The sequence below is a fragment of the Netta rufina genome (assembly GCF_964035555.1).
Source record: "Netta rufina genome assembly, chromosome: W".
NCBI lineage: Eukaryota > Metazoa > Chordata > Aves > Anseriformes > Anatidae > Netta > Netta rufina.
The window spans coordinates 13,374,183-13,401,991 of NC_140139.1; the positions used below are offsets into that span (position 1 = coordinate 13,374,183).

General features: G+C 45.2%; 1 protein-coding gene across 1 annotated transcript in view; it reads left to right on the forward strand.

Annotated features, from left to right (window-relative positions):
* Nucleotides 1–27,261, forward strand: part of LOC311220860 (ceramide transfer protein-like) — a gene marked incomplete at both ends in the record, with an annotated part of 108,357 nt that extends 81,096 nt beyond the window's left edge. Inside the window, 5 exons of the mRNA XM_084304500.1 lie at nt 18,925–19,017; nt 20,469–20,555; nt 21,598–21,690; nt 22,277–22,351; nt 27,160–27,261. Of these exons, the coding sequence (XP_084160626.1) occupies nt 18,925–19,017; nt 20,469–20,555; nt 21,598–21,690; nt 22,277–22,351; nt 27,160–27,261 (450 nt within the window). The remainder of the gene's footprint in view (nt 1–18,924; nt 19,018–20,468; nt 20,556–21,597; nt 21,691–22,276; nt 22,352–27,159) is intronic.
* Nucleotides 27,262–27,809: the final 548 nt, after the last annotated feature.

A 27,809-nucleotide genomic window follows, 5' to 3' on the forward strand; every position in this document is an offset into this window, starting at 1 on the left:
GGTCCAACCGTCCCCCTACCACCAAAATTACCCATTAAACCATATGTCCCTAAGTACCACATCTACACTTTCCTTAAACGCTCCCAAGGGACGGTGACTCCACCACCTCCCTGGGCAACCCGTTTCAATGCCTAACCACTCTTTCTAAGAAGAAATTTCTCCTACTTTCCAACCTGTACTTGTAGAAGCCCTTCCTGTTGTCCTTGACATCCCTGGCCAGATTCAATTCCATTTGGACTTTAGCTGTTCTAACTTCATTCCTGGGTGCTCGGACAATGTCTCTGTATTCCTCCCAGGTTACCCGCCCTTGCTTCCACTCTCTGCATGCCTCCCTTTTGTGTTTGAGTTTTGCCAGGAGCCCCTTGTTCATCCATACAGGCCTCCCGGCATTTTTTCCTGACTTCCTCTTTATTGAGATGCACAGCTTGGAAGAGGTGACCCTTGAATATTAACTATTTTTCTTGAGCCCCTCTTCCCTCCAGGGCCTTATCCCACAGGACTCTTCCAAGCACCTCTTTGAAGAGGCCACAGTCTGCTCTCCTGAAGTCCAGGGCTGTGAGCTTGCTTTTTACCCTGCTCCCTCCCCTCAGGATCCTGAACTACACCATCTCAAGGTCACTGCAGCCAAGGTTGCCCTTGACCTTTGTATTCCAAACAAGACCCTCCTTGGTGGTGAGAATGAGGTCCAGCAGAGCCCCGCTCCTTGATGGTTGCTCTATCACTTGGAGGAGGAAGTTATCATCAACACATTCCAGGAACCTCCTGGATTGCTTATGCCCTGCTGCGCTGTCCCTCTAACAGATATCGGGGTTGTTGAAGTCCCCCGTGAGGACCAGGGCCTGTGAATGTGAAGCTGCTTCTATTTGTCTGTGGAGGGCCTCATCCGCTTGCTCTTCCTGGTCAGGTGGTCTATAGCAGACACCCACTACAATGTCACCCTTACCTGTCCTCTCTTTTAATCTTTACCCATAAACTCTCACTTGGCTCATCATCCATCCCCAGGCAGAGCTCTGTGCACTCCAGCTGGTCATTGGCATAGAGGGCGACACCCCCTCCTCCTCTCAACAGCCTGTCCTTCCTAAAGCGCCTGCATCCTTATATTGCAATACTCCAGTCATGGAAGCCATTCCACCAAATCTCCACGATCCCAATAAGATCGCAGCCCTGCAACCATACACACGTCTCTAACTCATCTTGTTTATTCCCCATACTGCATGCATTAGTGTCCAGACACTTTGGAGGGGCACCCCAGCATGTTGGGTTCCTAGAAAGCATTTGGGGGATTTTGCTATAATGTTGCCTGGTAGGCATTACCTTGTTAACCTGCAAGCGCTGGAGGTGACCCTGCTTAATTCCCATTTAATTGATTTTGTGATCCCTCCCTGTCACATCACCCAATGCCCTTTTCTCAGCAACCCTGTCAGTCACTCTTTCAGTGTATTGCTTGTTACCCTCTCCTTCCCCCGTCACTCCTAGTTTAAAGCCCTCCTTATGAGGTCAGCGATCCTATTGGCAAAAATAGATGCCCTGCATCCATATGGCAAATAGGATGCCCCGCTTAGAGAGGTGCAATCCATCTATCCAAAGCAGATGATTGTCAGACAGGGTCCCATGGTCTTAGAACCCAGAACCCTGTCACTGACACCAGCTCCACAGCCAATTATTGACCTGTCTTATCAGTGCTCCTCTTCTCACATCTTTTCCACTCACCATCAGGATTGAGGAGACCACCACCTAGGCCCCCATGCCCTTGACTACTTCCCCCAGAGTTCTGTAGTCCCTTTTGATACTGTCCAGGTTTCCCCTTGCAGTATCATTTGCACCCACGTGGAGTAAGAGCAGGGGGCAGTAGTCAGAGGGCCGGACCAGCTTCGGCAGTGACTCCACAACATCCCAGATCCAAGCCCATGGCAGGTAGCAAACTTCCCTAGTCAGTAAATCAGGCTGACACTTTCTCCTCTTCACTACCATCTGAATAGGAGAAAGGGGACTCGGCTGTCTATATTTGTTTTATGTGAATCCTATATGTAGGTGCTGTTGAAGGCAATGCCTTGTCTGTGGCAATCTGTGTGACTGGCTGTGTCCGTGTTCTGTGTGTGTCTGTGTGTCTCTGGGATACGTGCTCAGCTTTGCTACTGGTTGAACCTACAAACACAGAAGCGGCAGCCATGTCCCTCAGCTCGGGTAGAGATCCTGGGTTCCCAGGCTGGGCAGAATGGAGTCTTGGACTGGAAGAGGAAGCCACACTCTTAACATCCATTAATATTAAGGGATCACCATATTACTTTGAATGAAATCCAGGAAATTAAAAATCCTTAAGCCAGTCAGGCTCCAAATCTCACAGTTGAGATGCCAGTTTCCAGATGTGTTCTCTTATTACCACTACTTCCCTATTTATACAAGTTATATAATTATTATGAGAAATCCTGTCACACTTAAGGTCACAATAAGTTTCCCTTGAGAAAAATAGAAATAGGAACTATACACCTTTTATTTCCTCTATTTCTTTACAGCAAGGTTCTTATGAAAATGCTCACCAACATTGTGGGACCTGGTCCTTACAGTTCACACACACACAAAATCTAATTGCTGCCTTACTAAATACATGATGAATCCACTAAGCGTGATTTAATAGCAGAAAACTGATGTCTTTTTTTCTGAAACTTAATTCACTGATGACAACTGATGGCATTTCTTAGAATTTTCAGAGCTGCATCCCTAAAAACCTCCTACTTAAATGCTGTGTTGTATTTGTTCATTAGTCCACTCTGCTGAAACCCAATAGCAACAGTAATAATCATAATATCAACCACATCCATCTGCGCTTGCCCTGTATTACTGATCATTATCCTTGATCATTTACTGGAGATCTAATAATTGCTGAGGTTTTAGTGGTACAAATAAATAAATATGCACCAATACCAGATAGCAAAAGAAACAAACAAAAAACAAACCAAGCCAAAAAAAAAACAACAAACCACCCAAACAAACAAACCAACCAACACAACCAGCCTCACCCTTCTAAACTGTGCCATCATATACATGAAAGTAGCAAAATTCAACCTTTGCTTATCACAAATATTAGCAGACCAAATATCTAAAGAGTGAATTTCTTTCCCTGTTAAAAAAAAAAAAAAAAAAAGAGCTTACTATCAAAAGCAACAAAAAACCACACACCACCACTGATGGACTACAAATTCTATCCTTGAAAATCTGGCCTACAGTCAGAAAGTCCTCAAAAAGCATCTTTGGATAGTCATACCTAAGGATTAAATGTCAATTATTTTTGCTTAGACTAGAATCATGAAGGTTTATAATCCATAATATTTTCTTCCTCGGTAACATTACGCTTTTTATCAACTACAATAAGACTCCAGTATAGAGTTTTATGAATGCCTAGGCTAAATCTTTATCACAAAAGCTAGATTTAACACTTAAAAATATATATAATCACCTTCAAGGATGAAAAAAATCTGTCCTTTATCACAAGCTTGGAACAAAGATATAGCAATAGCAATGCTGCAGGCCAATCCACAGTTAAACAAATACGCTTCATTTTCATAGGTATAGAGCATACAACACTGTCCTGTTCTAACTAAAACCAGGACAAACACCTTCTGAAATCCATGGCAGGTGTCTAGAATCGTGAATTTAGGCTTTATATATTAAAGTTAGAGCTGCAGACAAGAGCGTACCAAATTTGAGAACACAGAATCTCGTGTTCCAGGCACAGAATAGGCATTGCTAGTTGGTCGAGGGAAGGAATTGTCCTGCTCTACTCTGCACTGGTGCGGCCTCACCTCGAGTACTGTGTGCAGTTCTGGGCACCACAGTACAAAAAGGACGTAAAACTATTCGAGAGTGTCCAAAGGAGGGCTACAAAGATGGTGAAGGGCCTAGAGGGGAAGACGTACGAGGAGCGGCTGAGGTCACTTGGCCTGTTCAGCCTGGAGAAAAGGAGGTTGAGGGGGGACCTCATCGTGGTCTACAGCTTCCTCGCGAGGGGGAGTGGAGGGGCAGGCACGAACCTATTCTCCTTAATCACCAGTGATAGGACCCGTGGGAATGGTGTCAAGCTGAGGCAAGGGAGGTTTAAGCTAGCCATCAGGAAGAGGTTCTTCACTGAGAGGGTGGTCGCACACTGGAACAGGCTCCCCAGGGAAGTAGTTGTTGCAGGAAGAATGGCCGAAAGCACGACAGACACCAGTATGGTCAGATCATGCTCCATTTATTACCCCAAATAGCCTGACTTTTATAGTGAACTTAACAGGGGCGGACAGTGTCTCACACAAGATTATTGGTCAAAAGCACTCAGACAAACAACTGCACGAAAACAACCCCACCTGCAAGAAAACAACCCCCTTGTGATTAGCAGTCACGTAGACCTTGCCCTTGAAGCCAGCTGCTGGCACCAATATTTCTCTAAATTCCTCAATTGGGCGATGTGGGAACACTGTCATGGGAACTCCTCATAGTCGTCCTGGTAGCTTGGTTTGCTCAGCTGCAGCAAGCCATGGGATCTTTGCTGTTTCAAAAATCCCTCAACAAGTAGACACTGCACCAAGCCTGTCTGAATTTAAGAAGCGATTGGACTGTGCACTTTGTCACATGGTCTAAACTTTTGGGTAGACCTGTGCGGTGCCAGGCGTTGGACTTAATGATCCTTATGGGTCCCTTCCAACTCGGGATATTCTATGATTCTATAATATATCACTGACATCAAGTGGTGCAAATCAGAATTACAATACAATGTCACCAGAGTAGGGCATCCAAATGCAGAATGTCTAATGGCCATCTCTGTTGAAAAATCACAAAATTTAAAGAACAATCTAGAAACAAATCTAGAAAATGACAAAACTTGTAGCATCTCTATGTTAAATTATGATCTTACACTGTTATACTGAGTCTGTCTGGGATGGAGGTAACTTTCCCTGCAACAGCCCATACATACAGTGTTGTGCTCTGTACTTGTAGCTAGAACAACATTGGTATCGCACCAATGTTTTGTCTATTGCTGAGCAATGCAGCCTTAGCATCAAGGCTCTCTCTCCAACCCTCCCCATCCCCCGCCCAAGCCAGTAGGCTGGGGGTGGTCAAGAAGTGGGGAGGGAACAGAGAATCATAAAATCATTAAGGTTGGAAAAGACCTCTGAGATCATCTGGTCCAACCGTCCCCCTACCACCAATATTGCCCACTAAACCATGTCCCTAAGTACCGCATCTACACTTGAACACCCCCGGGGATGATGACTCCACCACCTCCCTGGGCAACCTCTTCCAATGCCTGACTACTCTTTCTGAGAATAAATTTTCCCTCATATCCAACCTGAACTTCCTCTGGCGCAACTTGAGGCCATTCCCTCTTGTCATATGACCAGTTATCTGTGAGAAGAGGCTGACCCCCAGCTCCCCACAACTTCCTTTCAGTTAGCTAGAGAGAGCAATAAGGTCTCCCCTGAGCCTCCTTTTCTCCAGACTAAACAAGCCCAGTTCCCTCAGCCGCTCCTCATAGGACTTGTGTTCCAGGCCCTTCACCAGCTTCGTAGCCCTTCTCTGGACATGCTCCAGGGCCTCGGTGTCTTTCTTGTAGTGAGGGGCTCAAATCTGAATACAGTACTCAAGGTGCGACCTCACCAGAGCTGAGTACAGGAGTGTGAGAAACAAAGTTGTGTTTTTGCAGTGGAAAATTCCACTAACCTTGCATATTCAAAAGTGATTGTGCAGGCATGACAGTTGCATAGCAGTGGGGAGTATGTTAAGAAGCTAAGGGGAAGGTCCCACTGTCCCAAAATAAGGAGGATAGCTAAGAAAACAGGAAAAGGAATATGAAATCAGTAAAAACAAAAATAGCTTCACAGAAGACCCTGTCTGAAAAAAATATTGAGATATTTCTCACAATTTGGGGGCTTGTCTGGGATCTTGTCACTTACCAAAGAGTTGTTGCCACCACAGATAGGAAGGTGCACCCCACTGATTTCAGTGGTCCTGTCAGGATGGCTGACAAGGAACTGAGACTGTTAAACTAAAGACAGGCTCTGTGAAGCACTGGGGAAAAGGGAGGCATAACACAGGCACAGCACAAGCACAGGCATAATTGCTGATGACCTGGATACGGTAATTCTGTGCATGGACCAAGGTAAGACAAGCTTTACTGTATTGCCTTGAGGGGGTTGGGGAGACTCCCGTGTGTGGTGGGACTACCCCCCGTGCTGCCCAGTGCTGAATAAATGGATGGATGCCCAGTGCTGAATAAATGGGGGATGTCAGTCTTGAGTATGTTATTCACTGGAGAAGAATGTTTAAGAGGGGAATGAATCGGCAGGCAGCTATGCAAGAATGGGAAAGAACTAACTTCCCTCGGACTGGGAGTAATTCTGGTAGAGCAGAAATATCTGCTTATCCAACTGGGATAATAATAACCCACAACACAGAAATCATACGAGAGACTTGAGGTCAGAATGAGAACGTACTTGGGGATGAATCCTGAGGACCTGGTATCCCAAGGCCTCTTGAAAGTTCATTTTGTGATTAAAGCCTGGCCAGATACACAGGAAAAGCTCCAGAAGGTGGGAGGATGGAGTTAACAGTCACTGGAGGCCCTCCTGTGGGAGGCCCTGAAGGTGTACATCAGGAGGGGATATGAGAAGGTGTACTGGGTCTGGCTGGAATGTTAACTTTCCCTGCAGCAGCCCATACAGTGCTGTGCTCTGCACTTGTAGCTGGAACGCCAGTGCTATCACACCAATGTTGGGGTCCCAAAGTCTATCATTGCCATTGAAGATAGAGGCAAAGAAGGCTTTAATGCCTTTAATGCATTTAATTGTCTCTGCTTTGCCCATGTCCTTGTTCGTGAGGTGACCTTCCCCTTCAAGTAGTGGACCTATGTTTTCTCTGGTCCTCTTTTTTCTATTCACATATTTAAAAAAAAACTTTTCATTGTCTCCCACAGACCCGGCAAGCTTCAACTCTAATTGGGCTTTGGCCACACAAATTTTCTCCCTGCAAAGGCAAACAGTGTCCCTGTAGTCCTTCCATGTTGCCTGACCCTGCTTCCAGCAGCCATACACTTTCTTTTTATGCCCAAGCTCCAGAAGACCCGTGGTCAGCCAAGCCAGCTGTCTGCCCCGCCTGCCTGACTTCCAATATTTTGGAATTGCCTGATCCTGTGCTTTTAGGAGGCAGTGCTTAAAGACTAACCAGCACTGATGGACACCAATGCCTTCAAAAGCAGTTTCCCAGGGGATCTTGCTAACTAGTTCCCTGAGCAGCCTGAAGTCTGCTCTCCCCATATCCAGGGCTGAAGTTGTGGTGGCAGTTTTCTTCCTGTCACCAAAACTTTTAAACTCAACTGCTTCATGGTCACCATGACCAAGACGGTCGCCAATTGACACATCCCCCACAAGACCCTCTCTGTTCTCCAGCAACAGATCTAGGAGGGCACCTTTCTTAGTTGGATCCCTTAGCACCTGTACTAAGAAGTTATTATCGAGGTGCTTTAGGAACCTCCTGGACCTGCTTATGTCGGCTGTGTGATATTCCCAGTTAACGTCTGGCAAGTTGAAGTTCCCCATAAGGACAAAGGCAGCTGATCTTTAGGTATCGCTTAGTTCCTCAAAGAATAATTAATCGGTGTCATCATCCTGGCTGGGTGGTCTGTAATAGACTCCCATGATGACATCCCCTTCATTTGTTTGTCCCTTAATCCTTACCCAAATACTCTCAACTTTGCCATTGCCAACTGCAGTCTCCACACAGTCCAGCCCCTCCTTTACATACAGCACCACCCCACCGCTTCACCTGCCCTGCCTATCCCTACTGAGGAGCCTGTAACCATCTGTTGTGACATACCAGTCACAGGACTCATCCCACCAGGTTTCACTTATGCCAATGATATTGTAGCTCTGGGACTGGGCCAATATTTCTAGCTCATCCAGTTCATTTCTCATACTGTGTGTGTTGGTGTAGAAGCACTTCAAATGTGCCTCATTGTACACAGCACCTTGTGGAGCAGACCAAAAGACCCCACCAGCACACAGTCCCTCTGATTCTGGCATGCCATCTCTTAGCTTATCACCGGCTTTAGGGTTTTATCCCTTTCCCCCTTCAACTCTAGTTTAAAGCCACATCTATCAGCCCTGCCAACTCCTAAGCAAAAATCCTTTTCCCCCCTGTGAGAGAGGCACATCCCATTTGGTTCCAGCAGGCCTGGTGTTGCATAGACCTTCCCATAATCAAGAAACCCAAAGTTCTTCTGGTTGCACCAGCCTTGAAGACACATGTTAATAAGACGAGTCTGCTTGTCAACATTGATCCCTCCTATCAGAAAGACAGAGGCAAACACAGCCCGTGCCCCTGATCCTTTAACCAGTCGCCCCAAAGCCCTAAAGTCCCTTTTGATTGTTCTCGAACTTCTCGTTGCTACCTCGTCATTACCAGCCTGAAAAAACAGTAGCGGGTAGTAGTCGGTGGGCCGTACCAGGCGAGTGACTTTCCTGGCAATGTCTCTTACCTGAGCCCCAGGGAAGCAGCAGATTTCCCTGTGAGTTGGGTCCAGACGGCAAATCGGGCCCTCTGTCCCTTTCAGAAGGGAGTCCTCTATGACGATAACCCTTCTTTCTTTCTTGATAGAAGGGGGCTAGGTTGCCTTGCCTTAGGCACCCCTTCCAACTGGGATGGGCTTTCATCTACATCGTCATTTGCTTGACTGTCAAGTTCTAGAGCCTCATACTTGTTGCGTAATGGTAGCTGTGAAGGTGATTCCATACCATATAAAGTCATGCTGAGCAATTAATATGGAGTGGCTGGCCAGTGCGGGTGGGACTGCTGCTCAGGGATAGGATGGGCTTCCGGGATGCTGCTCAGGGATGGGATGGGTTGGAGTGGCCGTTGGGCCTGTCACAGGACTTGGAGTGGCTGCAGGGTCTGTCACTTGGGTTATAGTGGAATTGACTGCAGCTCAGTAAGCATAGGGCAAGCCCCAGCACACTGCAGTGATTTGTGTATCTCTGGAATTGCTAGGGTGATGACACACCTTTTTCAAGCATTCTACCAGTTTTTTAGGATTTTGTGGTTTTTCAGGGGTGAATTTCCAAGGCACTGGAGGTGCCCACTGCTCTAGATGCCTGCCCATATCCTTCCACACTCCCTGCCACTCACAACTATCCCGCCTCAGGACAGATCTCTGGATGGCATTCCTAAGTAGTTGTTTAACCTTAAACAAAATCTAAAGTATATTCATGAGTAATAACAATAAGAACATGCTGGTCTGAACATCCCAAGGATATTCAAAGTCTTGAAAAGCTATTGTAACTCGCCTGGAGGAGAAGAAGGGGGTAAAGGAGAAAGGGAGGGTGAATGAGTGGGAAAAAAACATCTCCCCCAGTCCCTTCCATAGATTGGCTCCCTGAAGAAAAAAGGTAAAAGGTGTAATTGTTAATAGTTTCTGAGATATGGTTTCCAAAGTATGGAGTTGACGGCAATGTTGAGTACAAATACCAGATTACTTTCATGACAGTAATTTTATCATATCATAAGCCAGAGTTATACAGTACAGTAAAAGAATAACCTTAAACCAGCCCCCAGAAAGGATAAACAGCACGACAGGGAACGCATACAGTAAGTAATGTGCTATATAACTCAATTTGCAAAACAGGCACAGCAGACCTGAGATCAAAAAAATCAGTATTGTGATGAGCAACTATTAAACTGATCTAACACTTATAAGAATTTTGTTTTAACACGCTCTGGTCAGATCTGTCGTTATCTCAATCCTTCATGCCCCACGTTCAGTGCCAAAAGGACTGTTGTGTTTTAACCCATCTGGCAGCTAAGCACCACACAGCTGTTTGCTCACCCTCCCCCCCAAAGTGGAATGGAGGAGAGAATCAGGAAAATGAAGCCTGTGGGTTGAGATAAAGACAGTTTGTTAGGACAGAAAACAAAGGAAAATAAAAATAATGAATAGTACTACTACTAATAATGTGTACAAACAAGTGATGCACAATGCAATTGTTCACCACCCGCTGACCGATGCCCAGCTTAACCCCGAGCAGTCCGGCCCCCTCCCCCTGGCTAGCCACCCCTATATATTGTTTAGCATGACGTCAGACAGTATGGAATACCCCTTTGGCTAGTTTGGGTCACCTGTGCTGGGTCTGTCCCCTCCCAGCTCTTACTGCACCCCCAGCCTGCCTGTTGGCAGGACAGAGCAAAAGGCTGAGATGTCCTTGGCTTGGTATAAGCACTGCTCTGCAACAATTAAAACATCAGGGTGTTATCAGCACTCTTCTCATCCTAAGCCAAAACACAGCATTCCACCAGCTACTAGGAAGAAAATTAATTCTGTTCTAACTGAAACCAGGACAAGTGATTACTGGTATCTACAATTGTATTATCTATGACTATGGAATCACAATGGGTTCTCATGCAAACACAACCTTTCCCGATATATACAAGTACAGTTTCAAGGGTTTCATTAGGATGTATCTCAAAGTGGCAAAAATTTTGTTCAGTGTCAAGACAAATGTCTTGGGTTTCCAGCATGTTACTTTCACAGATGAAGCCTTTTTGTTCACGCACTATACATGCATTTAAATCAATTGTTTGCCACTTTCCTCCCTTTTGATGGGCCCATACTTCATGCTCCTTAGGATAAAGTATAGTTCCATTATGATTGAGTCCTAATGCAATGATTTGATATGCACTGTAAACGGTGGCATTACTTATGGTAAGTATAAAGTTGACTACTTGCCACCATGCTTGAAACTCTTTCTCAAATTCCGAAGCATTATCCCAAATCAGTTTTCGAATTTCAGTGGGCAAAGTTCCTCCTTCTCCCTCTCTAATGATAGCTGCTGCTACAGATTGTATCCATAACTGCACTTGGATGCATCTCAAGGCAAGGGAGGTATTGCCTTGGGTTTTTCCAAGGGAATTTACAATTAATTGATGATCATTTTCCTCAGTTTGTTCCCAATGTGGTAAAACATCAGATAGAAGCCAAAAAGGGATTCTCTGAAAAGTTTGCTGCTCCAACTTCCAGCAGACAGTCCTTCAAACACAGAAAGGAAGAAGATTCTGACCAGGATTAGGGGGGCCCTGCCTCCAGCCAGGGGGAGGAAAGGGACAATCGAGTTTATTGGACTGTGTGGATTCGATGGCCTGGCACGTCAGACGCACAGAAGTATAAGGCTTTAGTAGACACCGGTGCACAATGTACTATAATGCCATTGAACTATAAAGGACCAGAGCCCATCTGTATTTGTGGAGTGACAGGGGGATCTCAGCAGTTGACTGTATTGGAGGCTGAAGTGAGTCTGACTGGGAATGAGTGGCAAAAGCACCGCATTGTGACTGGCCCGGATGCTCCATGTATCCTTGGCATAGACTATCTTAGAAGAGGATATTGCAAGGACCCAAAAGGGTTCCGGTGGGCTTTCGGTATAGCTGCCTTAGAGACAGAAGGCATTAAACAATTCTCTACCTTGCCTGGTCTCTCAGAGGACCCCTCTGTTGTGGGGTTGCTGAGGGTCGAAGAACAGCAAGTGCCAATCGCTACCACAACTGTGCACCGGCGGCAATATCGCACTAACCGGGACTCCCTGATTCCCATCCATAAGCTAATTCGTCAATTGGAGAGCCAAGGAGTGATCAGCAAGACTCATTCACCTTTCAATAGTCCCATATGGCCAGTGCGAAAGTCTAATGGCGAGTGGAGACTAACAGTGGACTATCGTGGCCTGAACGAAGTGACGCCACCACTGAGTGCTGCAGTGCCGGACATGCTGGAACTTCAGTACGAACTTGAATCGAAGGCAGCCAAGTTGTACGCCACAATTGATATCGCTAATGCATTTTTCTCCATCCCTCTAGCAGCAGAGTGCAGGCCACAATTTGCCTTCACTTGGAGGGGAGTCCAATATGCTTGGAATCGGCTGCCCCAGGGGTGGAAACACAGCCCTACCGTTTGCCATGGACTGATCCAGTCTGCACTAGAGCAGGGGGGAAGCTCCTGAACATGTGCAGTACATCGATGACATTATTGTGTGGGGTGACACAGCAGAGGAAGTTTTTGAGAAAGGGAAGAAAATAGTCCAAATCCTTCTGAAAGCCGGTTTTGCCATAAAACAAAATAAAGTCAAAGGACCTGCACGAGAGATCCAGTTTTTAGGAATAAAATGGCAAGATGGACGTCGTCAAATCCCAATGGATGTGATCAACAAAATAACAGCTATGTCTCCACCAACTAACAAAAAAGAAACAAACTTTCCTAGGTGTTGTGGGGTTTTGGAGAATGCACATCCCAAATTACAGTCTGATTGTAAACCCGCTCTACCAAGTAACCCGTAAGAAGAATGAGTTTGAATGGGGCCCTGAACAACGACAAGCCTTTGAACAAATCAAGCAGGAAATAGTCCATGCAGTAGCCCTTGGGCCAGTTCGAACAGGACCAGATGTAAAGAATGTGCTCTACACTGCAGCCGGGGAGAACGGCCCCACCTGGAGCCTCTGGCAGAAAGAACCTGGGAAACTCGAGGTCGGCCCCTGGGGTTTTGGAGTCGGGGATAGAGAGGATCTGAGGCGCGCTATACTCCAACTGAAAAGGAGATATTGGCAGCATATGAAGGAGTTCGATCTGCTTCGGAGGTGGTCGGTACTGAAGCGCAGCTCCTCCTAGCACCCCGATTGCCGGTACTAGGCTGGATGTTCAAGGGAAGGGTCTCTTCTACGCATCATGCAACTGATGCTACATGGAGCAAGTGGGTTGCACTGATTACTCAGCGGGCTCGAATAGGAAACCCCAGTCGCCCAGGAATATTGGAAGTGATTATGGACTGGCCAGAAGGCAAATACTTTGGGATATCATCAGAGGAGGAGGTGGGTCGTGCTGAAGAAGCCCCACTGTACAACCAGTTACCAGAGAATGAAAAGAAATATGCCCTGTTCACTGATGGGTCCTGTCGTATTGTGGGGAAGCATCGGAGATGGAAGGCTGCTGTATGGAGTCCTACACGACGAGTTGCAGAAGCTGCTGAGGGAGAAGGTGAATCGAGTCAGTTTGCAGAAGTGAAAGCCATTCAGCTGGCTTTAGACATTGCTGAACGAGAAAAATGGCCAGTCCTCTATCTCTACACCGATTCATGGATGGTAGCAAATGCCCTGTGGGGATGGTTACAGCAATGGAAGCAAAACAACTGGCAGCGTAGGGGCAAACCCATCTGGGCTGCTGCATTGTGGCAAGATATTGCTGCTCGGGTAGAGAACCTGGCTGTGAAAGTACGTCACGTAGATGCTCATGTGCCCAAGAATCGGGCTACTGAAGAACATCAAAACAACCAGCAGGTGGATCAGGCTGCTAAGATTGAAGTAGCTCAGGTGGACCTGGATTGGCAGCATAAAGGTGAATTATTTATAGCCCGATGGGCCCATGACACCTCAGGCCATCAAGGTAGAGATGCAACATACAGATGGGCTCGTGATCGAGGGGTGGACCTGACCATGGATGCTATAGCACAGGTTATTCATGACTGTGAAACGTGCTGCAATCAAGCAAGCCAAACGGTCAAAGCCTCTTTGGTATGGAGGACGATGGCTGAAATATAAATATGGAGAGGCCTGGCAGATTGATTACATCACACTCCCTCAAACTCGCAATGGCAAGCGCCACGTACTTACAATGGTGGAAGCAACCACCGGATGGCTGGAAACATATCCTGTGCCTCATGCCACCGCCCGGAACACTATCCTGGGCCTTGAAAAGCAAGTCCTATGGCGACATGGTACCCCAGAAAGAATAGAGTCAGACAATGGAACTCATTTCCGAAACAACCTTATAGACACTTGGGCCAAAGAACATGGTATTGAGTGAGTGTATCACATCCCCTATCATGCACCAGCCTCCGGGAAAGTTGAACGATACAATGGACTGTTAAAGACTACATTGAAAGCAATGGGCGCTGGGACATTCAAAAACTGGGATACGCACTTGGCAAAGGCCACCTGGTTAGTCAATACTAGGGGATCTGCCAACCGAGCTGGACCTGCCCAATCAAACCTGTTACGTCCTGTAGATGGGGATAAAGTTCCTGTAGTGCGTGTAAGAAATATGCTGGGTAAAACAGTCTGGGCTAATCCCGCCTCAGGAAAAGGTAAACCTATTCATGGAATTGTTTTCGCTCAGGGACCTGGATACACTTGGTGGGTGATGCAAAAGAACGGAGAGGTCCGGTGTGTACCTGAAGGAGATTTAATACTGGGTGAGAATAGCCCATGAACTGAATTGTACCATGTTAATTACTATATAATATGTTATATATAATATAAATGTATGTTACCACTACCATGACTACTATAGGTGACTAATTAGAATGTATGGAAAAGAGTGTAACCTGAGCATGACATAAATGGTATGGAATAAGGGGTGGATAGATGTCCTGGTTTCAGTTAGAACAGAATTAATTTTCTTCCTAGTAGCTGGTGGAATGCTGTGTTTTGGCTTAGGATGAGAAGAATGCTGATAACACCCCGATGTTTTAATTGTTGCAGAGCAGTGCTTATACCAAGCCAAGGACATCTCAGCCTTTTGCTCTGTCCTGCCAACAGGCAGGCTGGGGGTGCAGTAAGAGCTGGGAGGGGACAGACCCAGGACAGGTGACCCAAACTAGCCAAAGGGGTATTCCATACCATCTGACGTCATGCTAAACAATATATAGGGGTGTCTAGCCGGGGGAAGGGGGCCGGACTGCTCGGGGTTAGGCTGGGCATCGGTCAGCGGGTGGTGAGCAATTGCATTGTGCATCACTTGTTTGTACATATTATTATTATTTTCCTATTATCGCCATTGTATTATTATTATTATTATTGTTATTATTATTTTGTTATTATTATTTTCCTGTCTTATTAAACTGTCTTTATCTCAACTCACGGGCTTCACTTTCCATTTCTCTCCCCTGTCCCAGAGAGGAAGGGGGGAGGGTGAGCGAATGGCTGCGTGGTATTTAGCTGCCAGCCGGGTTAAACCACGACACTCAAATTCCGAAGCATTATCCCAAATCAGTTTTCGAATTTCAGTGGGCAAAGTTCCTCCTTCTCCCTCTCTAATGATAGCTGCTGCTACAGATTGTATCCATAACTGCACTTGGATGCAGCTCAAGGCAAGGGAGGTATTGCCTTGGGTTTTTCCAAGGGCATTTACAATTAATTGATGATCATTTTCCTCAGTTTGTTCCCAATGTGGTAAAACATCAGATATAAGCCATTGATTTGCTCCTAAAGCCAATAAGGATGATTTTATTGGTCATTCCAGTTTCCTTAGGACCTCTGTAGTAGCCGTTATTCTACTCATTAGGACCTCAGCATCAATGCTATTTAATATACCTAATATTCCCAATAACCCAGTTGCATCCCGTGGCATGTGCCAAGATTGTTTCAGAGAACGTCCGTGTAACCGTGCTCACCAGCTGGTGTAAGCAGTTCTCAAAAAGGTGGTACATTTTGAGTTGATTTCGGAGATATTAATGTGCAGCGCTAGCTCTACCCTTTTTAGGGACCAACTAGGGTTAAAGAGAATTTGTTGTTGTCCCGCATTTTTAATTATATAAGGACCTGTGTTGAAGATTGTTGAGGGATTTTTGAAACATCAAGGAGACCATGACTTGCTTCAGCTGAGCAAAGCAAGCTACCAGGATGACTACGAGGAGTTCCCATGATGATGTTCCCTTGTTGCCCCATTGAGAAATTAAAAAATATTGTTGCCAGCAGCTGGCTTCAAGGACAAGATCTATGTGACTGCTAATCACAAGGGGGTTGTTTTATTGCAGTTGTTTGTTTGAGTGCTTTCGACCAATAATCTTGTGTGAGACACTATCCGCCCCTGCTAAATTTGCTATAAAAGTCAGGCTATTCGGGTAATGAAGAGAGACTATGATCTGACCATATTGGTGTGCGCCATGTTTTCTGACGTTCTTCCTTCAACAGAAGATGGAAGGAGTTAGACCAATGGGAGGCCAAGTTGGTTCATTTTCAAATACCTGCAGGGGCAGAGGCTTCTTATCCTTTGCAGTCGATGATGTTTCTGTATTAACCATAAATTCAAATAGTAATTCTCTGCTTCTGTAACCCCAAAGACAGTACACAATTATAGGTTTGGTGAAAGTAAAATTGTACCAGCAACCAAAATTTGGTTCAGTTATTTTGGTACAATCAGTACTATAATTTTGTGTTCTGGTAGAATCAGCATAAACTGCCTTAATTTCAGTCGACCTATTGTGAGTGGATCCATTAGTTATTCGGCAACCGATTTGTATTTTGTATTGTCTGGCCAGACATGGCTTGAAGTTCAGCCATTCTTAGAGAATTGTTCCAACTCCATTCATCTTTTGAAAATATTTTGTTTCCATGTAGAACTAAAGTAGAGAGATTTAGATCCTTTTTGTTCTGAGGTGTTCCAGTGATTATGCTATACTGTGACAATACATGGTTAGATGCCATGGTGAAACACCTCAGCTCCATGCACAACCACAGTAGCGAAGTTTCCTTTAAGGTTTGTAATTGCATCAAGGTCAGGGTAAAGCATATCATTATTAATCCAAACTGTTGATTTGTCATCCTCCAGCTGTCCATACACAGTTCACTCAGGATTCCTGTGAACACAAAAGAAAATAAAATATGCTCGGTTGTATTCAACCGGCAGGGTTAGAAAGAGGGCGAAATAGCAAGCTTTGACTTCCCATGCATAGAGATATTTGGGAGTAATTAGCACCATTGTTATTGTTAGATGCACAGATGGCTTTCACTATCTCTGCCATGTTTGGAACTGCGGCAGTCAAAGGTGTAGTGTTAGCATTCAACTGTCTGTAATCCACCGTAAAAGGCCATTGCCTGATTGGTTTCTTTACCGGCCACACTGGTGAATTGTAAGGTGAATGAGTCCTTTTAATAATGCCTCTTTCTTCCAATTCTGTTACCACCCCGTCAATTCCCATAAGTGCTATTGCCGAACATTAATGATTTTAGCGGGGGATAAGGGTATGGATGTTTGTAACAGGCTCAGTTTTACTGTGTCTGAATCCCTTTGATATGTCGTGAAACTCCACACAGTTCCATCAGGGAGTTTCCACATATGACCATGCAGTATGTCGAATCCTGAAATATTAGTATATGCAGCACCAACTAATACTTCTACCCTGGTTAATTTTTGTTCCTCTGGCAACCAGAGTGAAATTTTTGCAGTGGGCCATTGTTTTTCCACACCGTCGATTCCCGTGAATTTAACCCTGCATCGAGCAGGTGTTATGCCCAGGGTTTGTGTTGTCTCATGTGTAATTACTGACATTTGGGTCCCGGTGTCAATAAGAAAATTTACCAATATTTTGGGGGTTCAACAGGAATGGCAATGATAGGGTCAGAGTGTTCATTAGAGAGCCATTGAATTGCTAATACCCACTGAGCAGGGTGGCTCACTGCCCTCCCCGGGGATAGGAGTTTTTGTGCTGAGCTTCTGCCTCCTCAATTGGGCTCGGTGCAGAAGTTGCAGTTTCCTTATGGGTTGGGGGTTTTCCAGTAAGGCAATTTTCCCCAGCTGGAATATTTTTCTTACACAGAAGTTGGACTAATGTACGGAGGTCCTCCATAGAGGCACCACACAAGAATGGTCGGGGTACACCCAAACCTAGGGCCTTACACCACAACTCACCCCGGTCCCTATTAGGTTTGAACCTCTCTTTGAATTTGGGGTATCTGGGATTTTGAGTGTGGATTTGGCGGACTTGCCAAGAGGTTTCCCCAGTGCGATAGCATCTAAGGTTGGAAGCCTAGGGAACGCTCAGGTAATGCAGCTACGCCTGACCTTGAAAGCCTCTTCAATGCTGTACATTTTCTTTAAATTATGAATGTTAGTTTTATTTTCCTAGTTACTTCAGGCAATTGCACTACAACTGGTGTGATACCACTGCTGTTCCAGCTACAAGTACAGAGCACAGCACTGTACAAAGAATAATCATCAACCATTGTCCTGGTTTCAGTTAGGACAGAATTAATTTTCCTTCTAGTAGCTGGTAGGGTGCTATGTTTTGGATTAGGATGGGAAGAGTTCTGATAACATGCCGATGTTTTAATTGTTGCAGAGCAGTGCTTACACTAAGCCAAGGACTTTTCAGCTCCTTGCTCTGTCCTGCCAGCGAGCAGGCCAGGCATGCAGCAGGAGCTGGGAGGGGACAGACCCAGGACAGCTGACCCAAACTAGCCAAAGGGGTATTCCATACCATCTGACATCATGGTAAACAATATATAGGGGTGGCTAGCCGGGATGGGGGGGACTGGCTGCTTGGGGATAGGCTGGACATTGGTCAGCGGGTGGTGAGCAACTACATTGTGCATCACTTGTTTTGTACACATTATTAGTAGTAGCACTATTATCATTATTAGTATTATTATTTTCCTTTTGTTTCTGTCGTAATAAAATGTCTTTATCTCAACCCGCAAGGTTTCACTTTTTTTCGATTCTCTCCCCCATCCCACTGCAGGGGGGGAGGGTGAGCAAAGGGCTGAGTGGTGCTTCGCTGCTGGCCCTGTTAAACCACAACAGTCAAGGAGATTTATATAAACTGTCAGTCAGATACCAAGTCTGACCCTCAACAAACCATGAATAGCTATGTTTAAACTAGGTACCAGTTTTTGCTTGCTGATCTGGTTTCTTCCACATGACCTTAAAAAAGCTATCCTCAAGACAAGTAGCTTTCCAAGCTTTGTATTATATACGCGTTTATATGGGCACACGTCATGCATTCATGCAAATAAAATCTGCAGGTTTGTAATCTTTCCTTAGGAAAAAAAACCCTATACTGGTTATTCCATTTATTGGCTGGCATATTTACTATTATCAGCCAGTTCATTCTTGCTGCATTACATGGTTGTGTAATTTTGCAGGACATGGAGAAGAGGAGAAGAATAGAAGAAGCATACAAAAATGCTTTGACAGAACTAAAGAAAAAGTCCCACTTTGGAGGGCTGGACTATGAGGTAGAAATTCTGCTTGGATAATTTAAAAAATGCTAAGGCGTTTAATGACTGGTTTATTTCTCAAAAGTGGTGTGTGTGTGTTTTTGTGTGTGTGTTTGTAAATCAAGGTGTTAGGTGTTCATACCACTTTTATTTTTCTACCTTGGAAACGGAAACTGGATGAAGAATCTCAGTCCTTAACTTCTTGAGAATAGAAGTCTGTATTTACCCCAGATTTTCTTGTTATGCTTTTGTCTAGAGCATTTTTCTTACAGTTATTTCTAATTACTTGTGATTTTTTTGTTGTTGTTGTTGCTCTATCCATATGCAATAGTTTTGTATGTTTGCTTTTTAATGGGTTAGCTGTATAGTATGTAATACAAATATGAAAACCCTGACTACGGAGGTAGTCCTAGAATCTGAAGTTTAACTTAAATTGATTTTTAACTTGTCACTGCCACTTTAAATGTGTTCATAAATTCAATCATTTTAAGTCCTGCTTCAGCTGACAAATTGCATATTTCAGCAGCTTCCTCCTCAGGTATTTAGTAAAATTCTAAGATATATTCTTCTTCAGAAGGTAGTTTAAGCTAATGCATCTATATTGTAGTTTCTGTAATTTGCAAGAACTTGACCCTCTCATGTAGATTAATCAAGCACTTGTTTCTGTTTACAAATCATAGCCTGAGAAATAGTAGTAATGCGTTGAGATATTTAAAAGATAGTTGTGCTTAGGTTCTCTGCTATGACATAGGCATGCAATGTAAAAGAAGAAGATGGATAGGAAGTTGGACTTTGTCTACCTGATTATGAACCCAGCTGCTTCTCCCAGATATCCCTGTTGTAGTTTTATGAAATTTGCTAGACTGGTTTGTTTTACAATACAATAAAAGCAGCAAACCTAGTCTTCTTAAATTACCATTTTTTGTATTTAGACTTAAGTTTTTAATACTTGACTCAGCTCTACCTGCTGTTTAGTGCTAAACTGTTCTTTCCAAGAATTCTTAAGAGATTCCCAGGATTTTATCTTGTATCGTTATGTTTTGAGTACATATCTGAAATTTACCCTAAGACACTGGAATGAATATTCAGAAGAAGTCTAACTGCACAACTATGATAATATGCTTACTTTTCTGACACACTTTAAACACTTTTAAGAGGAGATATGTTAATAAAAGCTTAAATCTGATGTCAAAGTGTATTGCCACTTCCTCAATCCTCAGTTTCCTGTTTGTTTTTACTTGTTTATATAACTACCACTAAATTGTAGTTAGAGGGAATAACTTCCTTTAACAAGTAGGGTTTTCAGTTGAATTGTAATCTAAGAATATTGGTGAAAATATTTGAGGTCTGTGGAGGAATTTCCTTCTCTCAGTTATATGCATAATATATACATATATATTTCCAATATTAAACTTAGCTGGAGCTCTTGTCTCCAAAAATTTAAACTAGTTTTGTTTCTTATGCTCTAGGAGGGTCCTAATAGTCTGATTAATGAAGAAGAATTCTTTGATGCTGTTGAAGCTGCTCTCGATAGACAGGATAAAATGGAAGAACGGGTATCGATGCTTGAAAAATGTTAATGATGGGCACTTCATAGAAGACTTTTGTGACTTAAACTCAATCCTGGGGTGCATCTCCTGAAACTCTAGATATTTTATACTGACACTTATAATTGGAATTTAGTTCTTAATTTTTGTATGGTTGAATACTGTTGCTTAACACTAATTTTGAGAATGTGACTTCACAGTTCACATAGAAAAGGACAGTATAAGTGTTAACCTAATGGAATATCTCTGGTTTCTAATTCTTAAATAAGTATATTAGGGTCCTGTATAAAACTTATCTTTGTATTTGTGAGAAAATTTAATTATCACATACGTAACTAATGCCCTGTGCAAGTAAGAATATCAAACACTGCAGCTATTTCTCGAATCCTAATTACTGCCCTGAAGTTTCTTTTGGTGATAGCGGTATGTGAAATAGGAAAGATATAGTTCTACTGATGTTTCTTTTTTATTTAAAAAAAATGTGTAGGCTCTAGCTACTTCTCTAACTCATTTCTTGAATACACTTCTGTGGCAAGGATGAAAAAAAGATGAAAAAGAGATAAAATGCATGGGATTAAATATACAGTATATGGGAACATATAGTAGTGTATAAAATGAGAGGGAATAACAAAGTGGTACATCCTTTGTCTTAAGCATTTAGGCTTGTGAATACAGTGACTTGGTTAAGAATTATAAGACTTACCAGTAGACATACAGTATGCAACAGAATTTACCTATGGTGGGGTCTCTTAATGGCAAGTAAAAGTTTTGAGTGATTGTTACTACTACACTGATGCAACATCCTTAATGCTGTTGATCAATTTTCCTTAACCCAGAAACATACCTTGAAGTATAGATGAATGGGTAATTCAGTCTCCAGGCCCATTCGCTTAACTGAGAAGTCCAGCAGGACACCAACTTAATGCCTGTCAGGGACAGCGTTAGTTCTTGTTTTAATGTGGTAGCCACTATATAGATTGAGGATGACTCACTGCTTAATAGTCTACCCAGTAATATCTGACTACCAATAATTAAACCTATCTTGTTGCAGTCTCAAAGTGAAAAGGTCAGATTACACTGGCCAATATCCTTACCTTCTGGAGATGCATATTCTGCTGTGGAGGCTCATCGATTTGTTCCAAAGGTAATATATTTTCCATGGTCACCTCAGACTAATGGGATGACATGATATTTTCTATATAATTTGTATGGGTAGCTGAGACTGATTTTCTGTAGATATTTCTAGTAACTTTTAATGGTTTACTCATTTTCAACTGAAGTAGCTAGAATTGGAGAAGAACTCTTCTGTCTTGGCTCAAAAAAATACTTATCTGAGCATCTATTTACAATACTCTTGATTTGTATCAAGATTGTCAGAGATATTAAAGCGAAAAAAACCAGTTTGCTAACCGCTCAGTGGTTTTTAAGATTCCTTCACCAAAATTCATTGAATTGAATAAAGCACAATAAAATCCAGTCTCTTGCATCATGCTCAGTTGACTTTTTTTTACTCTTACTGGAAACACTATGCTCCTCAGAGGGCTATGCTGGGACTATAATACGTAATAGTTGCATGAAATCAGTATTCACTGCTATCTTGATGCTTATGGTGCTTTTGTTTTCATTTTCTTCCATATCTTGTGCTTGCAAGTTGGTCTGGAATGATCTGTTGCATCTTTGGTTAGATTACCTGCGATTTTTTTATTATTATTATTTTTTGTCTTTGCTAGTACTTCAGTAGCTCTTCTTCCGTGTCTTCCATTGATCTAGTCAGTGCCTCTGATGTTCACAGATTCAGCACCCAGGTACTGTATTAGCATAGAATCGTAGAATGGCACAGGTTGGAAGGGACCTCAAAGATCATCTAGTTTCAACCTCCCTGCCATAGGCAGGAACGCCACCCACTAGACAGGTTGTTCAGGGCCTCATCTAACCTGGTCTTGAGCACTTCCAGGGACGGGGCATCCACAACCTCTCTGGGCAACCTGTTCCAGTGCCTCCTTCACCACCCTCTGAGTGAAGAATTTCCTTCTAGCATCTAATCAAAATCTCCCCTCTTTTAGTTTAAAACCATTCCCCCTCGTCCTGTCATTATCTGTTTGAGCAGAGTTGCTCTCCATCTTTTTTATAAGTCCCCTGTAAGTACTGAAAAGCCACAATGAGATCACCCCAGAGCCTTCAATGCTGTAGGCTGAAGAGCCCCAGCTCTCTCAGCCTTTCTTCATAGGAGAGGTGCTCTAGCCCTCTGATCAACTTTGTGGCCCTCCTCTGGACCCATTCTAACAGATCCACATCCTTCCTGTGCTGGGGGCTCCAGGCCTGGACGCAGTACTCCAAGTGGGTCCTCGCAAGGGCAGAGTAGAGTGGAACAATCACCTCCCTTGACCTTCTGGCCATGCCTCTGTTGATGCAGCCCAGTTGGCCTTCTGGGCAGCAAGCATGCACTGCTGGCTCGTGTCAAGCTTTTTGTCCACCAGAACCCTCAAGTTCTTCTCTGAAGGGCTGCTCGCAATGAGTTCTTCTCCCAGTCTGTACTCATGCCTGGGATTGCTCCAACCCAGATGCAGCACCTTGCACTTGGACGTGTTGAACCTCATTAGGTTCACGTGGGCCCACTTCTCAAGCTTGTCCAGGTCCCTTTGGATGGCATCCCTTCCTTCTATTGTATCAACCGCACCACTCAGCTTGGTGTCATCTGCAAACTTGCTGAGGGTGCACTCGATCCCACCGTCTATGTCATTGATGAAGGTATTAAACGGTACCGGTCCCAGGACAGACCCCTGAGGGACAACACTCATCACCAGCTTCCACCTGGACATAGAGCCATTGACCACCACTCTCTGGGTGCAGCCTTCAAGCCAATTCTTTATCCACTGAATGGACCACCCATCAAATCCATCTCTCTCCAATTTAGAGATCGGGATGTCACGAGGGACCGTGTCAAAGGCCTTACAGAAGTCCAGGTAGATGACATCGGTCGGTCTTCCCTTGTCAACTGATGCAGTCACTCCGTTCTAGAAAGCCACCAGATTGGTCAGGCACAATTTACCCTTGGTGAAGCCATGCTGGTTGTCTCGGATCACCTTGTCTTGCATGTGCCTTGACATTGCTTCCAGGAGGATCTGTTCCATGACCTTGCCAGGCATAGAGGTGAAGCTCATCGGTCTGTAGTTCCCCAGGTTCTCCTTTCTGCCCTTTTTCAAAATGAGAGAATTATAGAATGGCTTGGGTTGGAAGGGATCTCAAATATCATCTAGTTCCAACCCTCCTGCCTTGGGTGGGGGTGCTAGCTACTAGAGCATGTTGCCCAGGGCCTCATCCAACCTGGTCTTGAACACCTCCAGGGATAGAGCATCCACAACTTCTCTTGGCAAGCTCCTTATCACAATAAGGCAAGCTGAGGTTAAAGATCAGTGGCAAAGGGAATGGAATATGACATCAGATTATTGCTTTATTTTTAGCTCCTGCATGGATTATGCTAAGTAGAAGGTACTACCCAGTTCCTTAGATTGTTTGAAGTTAACTGACTCCTCACTACAGAAAGGATGATCTTGTTAATTTGCAACAAGCTACCCCCTTCCCCTTCACAAATATATTTTCCCTGGAACAAATGTTTGCCAGATTAACAAGTCAGTCCACCTGCTCTGGAGCCTCATTGCTAGTGGAGAAACAGGTGAAAGACAACTGAGAGCATGAAGATAAAAGCAGCGCACCTTTTGGTGACAACTTGATCTGGACCATATCAATATAAAATTGGCCTCCATCCCCTGGTTGGGGATTTGGCTTTTGGAAAGGCAAGCTAATATCTTGATTCTGAATAAACATGACTTGTTCCTAGACAAGGGAATATTGTTATCAATGAAATGTCAAGTAAAAATGTGCAGCTTTGTTTTTAAAATGGAAATAAAATTTGTTAAACAGTACCTCCCCGTCGTGAACCCATGTTGGCTGGGACCAATGACTGCATTGTCCCCCAGGTGCGCTTCAATAACTTCAAGAATCATCTCCATAATTTTACCAGGCAATGAAGTGAGACTGACAGGCCTGTATTTGCTAGGGTCTTCTTTCTTGCCCTTCTTGAAAATTGGCACATTTGCCAGCTTGCAGTCTATTGGGACCTCTCCAGATTCCCAAGATCGTTGAAAAATAATTGAGAGAGGTCCCACAATGATGTCAGCCAGCTCTCTGAGCACCCTGGGATGGATCCCATCCGGACCCATGGACTTGTATGGATCCAGGTGGAGCAGCAAATCCCGCACACGTTCAGGGTCGGTTGGGAGTTTGTCATTCCCACCGTCATGGTCCTCCAGCTCAGGGCACCCAGGATCCCGAAGCCCATCATCAGCACTGAAGACAGAGGTGAAGAAGGCATTAAACGTCTCTGCTTTGCCTATGTCCTTGTCTGTGAGGAGACCTTCCCCGTCAAGTAGCGGACCTATGTTTTCTTTGGTTCTCCTTTTTCTGTTCACATATCTAAAAAACACTTTTTTATTGTCTCTCACAGACATGGCCAGCTTCAACTGTAGTTGGGCTTTGGCCACACGAATTTTCTCCCTACAAACATGGACAGCATCCCTGTATTCCTTCCTCGTCACCTGACCCTCCTTCCAGCAGCCATACACTTTCTTTTTCCATCTAGGCTCCAGTAGAAGATCCCTGGTCAGCCAGGCTGGCTGGCTGTGCCACCTGCCTGTCTTCCGATATTTTGGAATTGCCTGATCTTGTGCTTTTAGGAGGCAGTGCTTAAAGACTAACCAGCACTGATGGATGCCAACGCCTTCAAAAGCAGCTTCCCAGGGGGCCTTGCTGACTAGTTCCCTGAGCAGCCTGAAGTCTGCTTTCCCAATATCCAGGGCTGAAGTTTTGGTGGCAGTTTTCCTTCTGTCACCATAAATTCTAAATTCAACCACTTCATGGTCAATATGGCAGAGATGGCTGCCAATTGCCACGTCCCCCACAAGACCCTCTCTGTTCTCCAGCAACAGATCTAGGAGGGCACCTTTCCTAGTGGGATTCCTTAGCACCTGCATCAAGAAGTTATCATCTAGGTGCTTTAGGAACCTTCTGGACTTGCTCGTGTCAGCCGTGTGGTGATCCCAGTTGACGTCTGGCAAGTTGAAATCCCCTGTAAGGACAAGGGAAGTTGACCTCGAGGCATCTCGTAGTTCTGCAAAGAATAATTCATCGGCATTGTCGTCCTGGCCAGGTGGTTTGTAATAGATTCCCACAACGACATCCCCTTTATTTGTTCGTCCCTTAATCCTTACCCAGAGGCTCTCAACTTTGCCATCGCCAACTTGAAGTTCCATGCAGTCCAGCCCATGCTTCACATACATCGCCACCCCGCCACCTCGCCTACTCTGCCTGTCCCTCCTGAAGAGCCCGTAACCATCTATTGCAGCACACCAGCTACAGGACTCATCCTACCAGGCTTCGCTTATGCCAACGATGTTGTAGCTGTGGGACTGGGCCAAGATTTCTATCTCATCCATTTTATTCCTCATACTGCGTGCATTTGTGTAGAAGCACTTCAAATGCGCTTCCCTACACACAGCACCTTGTGGAGCCGACCGAAGGACCTCTCTGGCACACAGTCCCTCTGATTCTAGCGCACCATCCCTTAGCTCATCACCGGCGTGCCTGATTTTATCCCCTTCCCCCTTCAACTCTAGTTTAAAGCCCTAACTACCAGCCCCGCCAACTCCTGAGCCAAAATCCTTATCCCTCTCTGAGAGAGGTGCATCCCATCTGGTGACAGCAGGCCTGGCGTCACATAGACCTTCCCATGATCAAAAAACCTGAAGTTCTGTCGGTTGCACCAGTCCCGAAGCCACATGTTAATGTGGTAAGCCCGCTTGTCAGCATCGATCCCCCCTATCAGAAGGACAGAGGCAAATACAACCTGTGCCCCTAAACCTTTGACTAGTCGCCCCAAAGCCCTAAAGTCCCTTTTGATCGCTCTTGAACTTCTCGTTGCTACCTCATCATTACCAGCCTGAAAGACCAGTAGCAGGTAGTAGTCGGTGGGCTGTACCAGGTGCTTGACTTTCTTAGCTAAGTCTCTCACCCGAGCCCCGGGGAGGCAGCAGACTTCCCTGTCGGTTGGGTCCAGTCGGCGTATCAGGCCCTCTGTCCCTTTCAAAAGGGAGTCCCCCATGCCAATAACCCCTCTGTCTTTCTTGACAGACAATGTAGCAATGCGGAGGGTAGGTTGCCTTGCCTTAGGCACCCTCTCCAACTGGGATGGGCTTTCGTCTACTTCATTGTTCTATGGTGTTCTAGAGCGTCATACCTGTTACATAAGGGTAGATGGGAAGGTGAGGTGGGCAGGGACAGGTCTGACCTACCACCCCAAACAGGAACCTGCCTCCATTCCCCCCCTTGGCCTAGGTCCCCTCTTACTGCCTGGTGGGATGAGGGGACTTTTGCCTTCTGCGCAGCAGGAGGCACCTGTGCTGCGGCAGGCTCCTGAGTCTGTCTCAGGGAGGGTAGAGTACACCTCCACCAGTCAATTTCCCTCTCTGACTCCCTGATGCTCCTGAGCCTGCTCACCTCCTCCCGAAGTTCCGCTACCTGTTTGAGCAGCTCTTCAACCTGGGCACACCTCCCACAGGCATACCCCTCGCTGCTGCTGTCTGATAGGGACAGAAGACTTGGGCACACCCTGCAGCCCAAGACCTGGATGGAGGTGTGTTTCCCCGAGCTCTCCATCTGAGTGGCCACATTGGTGACCGCGGCTGAAGAGGCTGCAAGAGATGAGGAGGCCATGTTTTTCTGCCTGGTTGATACCATGGCCAGGTTTCTCGCAAGCAGGCTACCAGTACCAGTACCGAAGCGAAAGACCGCTGCAAGAGAGCTGCGAGGGGCCCTCCCTGCACGAACTGCCGCACAAACTGCTGCTCCACTCCCTTCTGATGCGTCACGCCCTGTTTGCCCGCCCTGCTCGACGTGCTCCTGGTAGCTCGTGCTCCCTAGGGGCTGCTTTAGAACGTCCGGGGAGGGGGCGCTGCTGGCTCCACCTATGCCTTGTCAGCCTCCCTCGTGAGGGCTGCCGGGTCCTGGCGGCTTCCTTGGCTGCTTCGAGTGGACTCGATGCCAAAAAAAAGCCCTGCCCGTCTCGATCCCCTGCTCCATGGCAGAACGCGTCTGCCCCGGAGCCGATCACCTTGGCAAGAAATAAAACCTTACTTAAAGTAAGTTCATGAGGAAAAAAAAGTACTAAAAATGTCTTTCAAATTTTCAGAGGAAGTCAGGGGGTTCAAT